The sequence below is a fragment of the Asparagus officinalis genome, unplaced genomic scaffold (assembly GCF_001876935.1).
Source record: "Asparagus officinalis unplaced genomic scaffold, Aspof.V1 AsparagusV1_Un2288, whole genome shotgun sequence".
NCBI lineage: Eukaryota > Viridiplantae > Streptophyta > Magnoliopsida > Asparagales > Asparagaceae > Asparagus > Asparagus officinalis.
Genome location: NW_017974547.1, coordinates 1597 through 3187, shown reverse-complemented (window position 1 = coordinate 3187; position 1591 = coordinate 1597). Strand labels below are relative to the sequence as shown.

General features: G+C 48.9%; 1 protein-coding gene across 1 annotated transcript; it reads left to right on the top strand.

Moving 5' to 3' along the window:
* Window positions 1-282: 282 nt before the first annotated feature.
* LOC109828543 lies at window positions 283-858 on the top strand. The gene has a single exon (XM_020395514.1). It carries the CDS (start codon window positions 283-285, stop codon window positions 856-858), a length of 576 nt encoding a protein of 191 aa, XP_020251103.1.
* Window positions 859-1591: the final 733 nt, after the last annotated feature.

The following is a 1591-nucleotide window of genomic DNA, read 5'->3' as shown; positions in this document are numbered from 1 at the left end:
CACGTCCCGATTCCCCTGTATTTTGGGAAACGAGGCGTGACAGGTTTTTTTGGTGGCCCATGCAGGTCACGGTCCCGAGTCATCACCAGTAAGAATATGGTAGACAATTTAGATACATATCATATTTCATCCGTAAGACTACAATTAAGTTCTTATATTATTATTTTAGACTATAATTAGTTTCTTATACTATTATTTTAATAACTATGTTTTAACTCCTATTTTCTAATATATTGTTTTGATTTTAACCCTAATTCTTTGATCCTCGTTTTCTTCAGAACTATGGTGGGTACTCGTAGTAACGATAACCCGTCTAGTAGCAGTGCCCCACAGCCCGAAGTGGATCCAAACCAACTTCTGGCGATGATTCAGGGACTGGCGACGAACCAGCAGCACTTGGCGGGACAGCTTCACAGGGAGCTGCAGCACCAACCTCCCCCACGCGCAGAGTCTGGAGTTAGAGAGTTTCGATATATGCGGCCTCCTTCCTTTTCTGGTGTCGAGGGACCTTTAGCGGCAGAGGAGTTTCTCAAGGTCACTGAGACTATTCTCACGGTGACCCGCATCCCTCATGCTGAATGGGTGGACCTCATGGATATTCAGCTCACCGACACCACTCGGATTTGGTGGACTGCAGAGAAAGCTCATTTAGAGAGACCGATTTCGTGGGATACCTTCACAGACCGCTTCAATAGGAAGTACTTCCCTCAGTCAGCACGGGACGAGCTTTTGCGTAGATTTGTGGAGCTCAAGCAAGGAGGGCGAACAGTTGATGAGTACGAGGCCGAGTTTTCTTCTTTGAGCCGATACGCTCCACACTTGGTTACAGACCCGACGATCAGGAGGCATCAGTTTTAGAAGGGCCTGGATAAGTATATCAGGTTTGCTCTAGCTGGTAGAGCACTTGCGACCCACGACGCCGTGTTGGATGCAGCACGCGAGATCGAGAGCGTTCAGAAGGAACCTGAAGGCCCGCACGTGATTCAGAGCAGGACACCAGCAGCTCCGGTCCGAGATGACGAGCGTACACCTTCGAGGCACAGAGGCAGCAGTATTCTCAGCGTCAGCCATTTCATCAGGCTCACCCTTATCAGCATCCTGGAGTGCAGTCTCAGAGCCAGTCTTCGGTGAGGTGTTCTTATTGTAGATACCCTGGGCATACCGAGCAGGAGTGTCGCAGACGTCATCATCTGTGCTATGCTTGTGGATCCTCCGACCATATCAGTCGAGACTGTCCACAGCGACAACAGGCCCGCTTACCCCCACCACCAGTTCGAGCGGCTCTTCCAGCTCCACCTCGATCAGACTCAGCAGCTCCAGCTCAGCACAGACCCCACCCTCGAGCAGGCCCTCTTCCACCACAGCAGCAGGTATATCAGGAAGCACACATGCACCAACCTCGGCGACAGATGTTCACGATGTCAGCTGTGGAAGCTGAGGCGAACAACCAAGTTATCACCGGTGAGAATAATTCATTCTTAGTTTTATTTGCATGTGAACTTCCTTATTTCGCATTGCATTATGATAATATGATAGGATTTATTTATGAGTGCTAGTTTAGATGTATTTTCCTTCAACACTAGATAAGGTT

Excerpts from the sequence above, each read along its gene's own strand:
- LOC109828543 (XM_020395514.1), top strand. The coding sequence starts at position 283 with ATGGTGGGTACTCGTAGTAACGATAACCCGTCTAGTAGCAGTGCCCCA.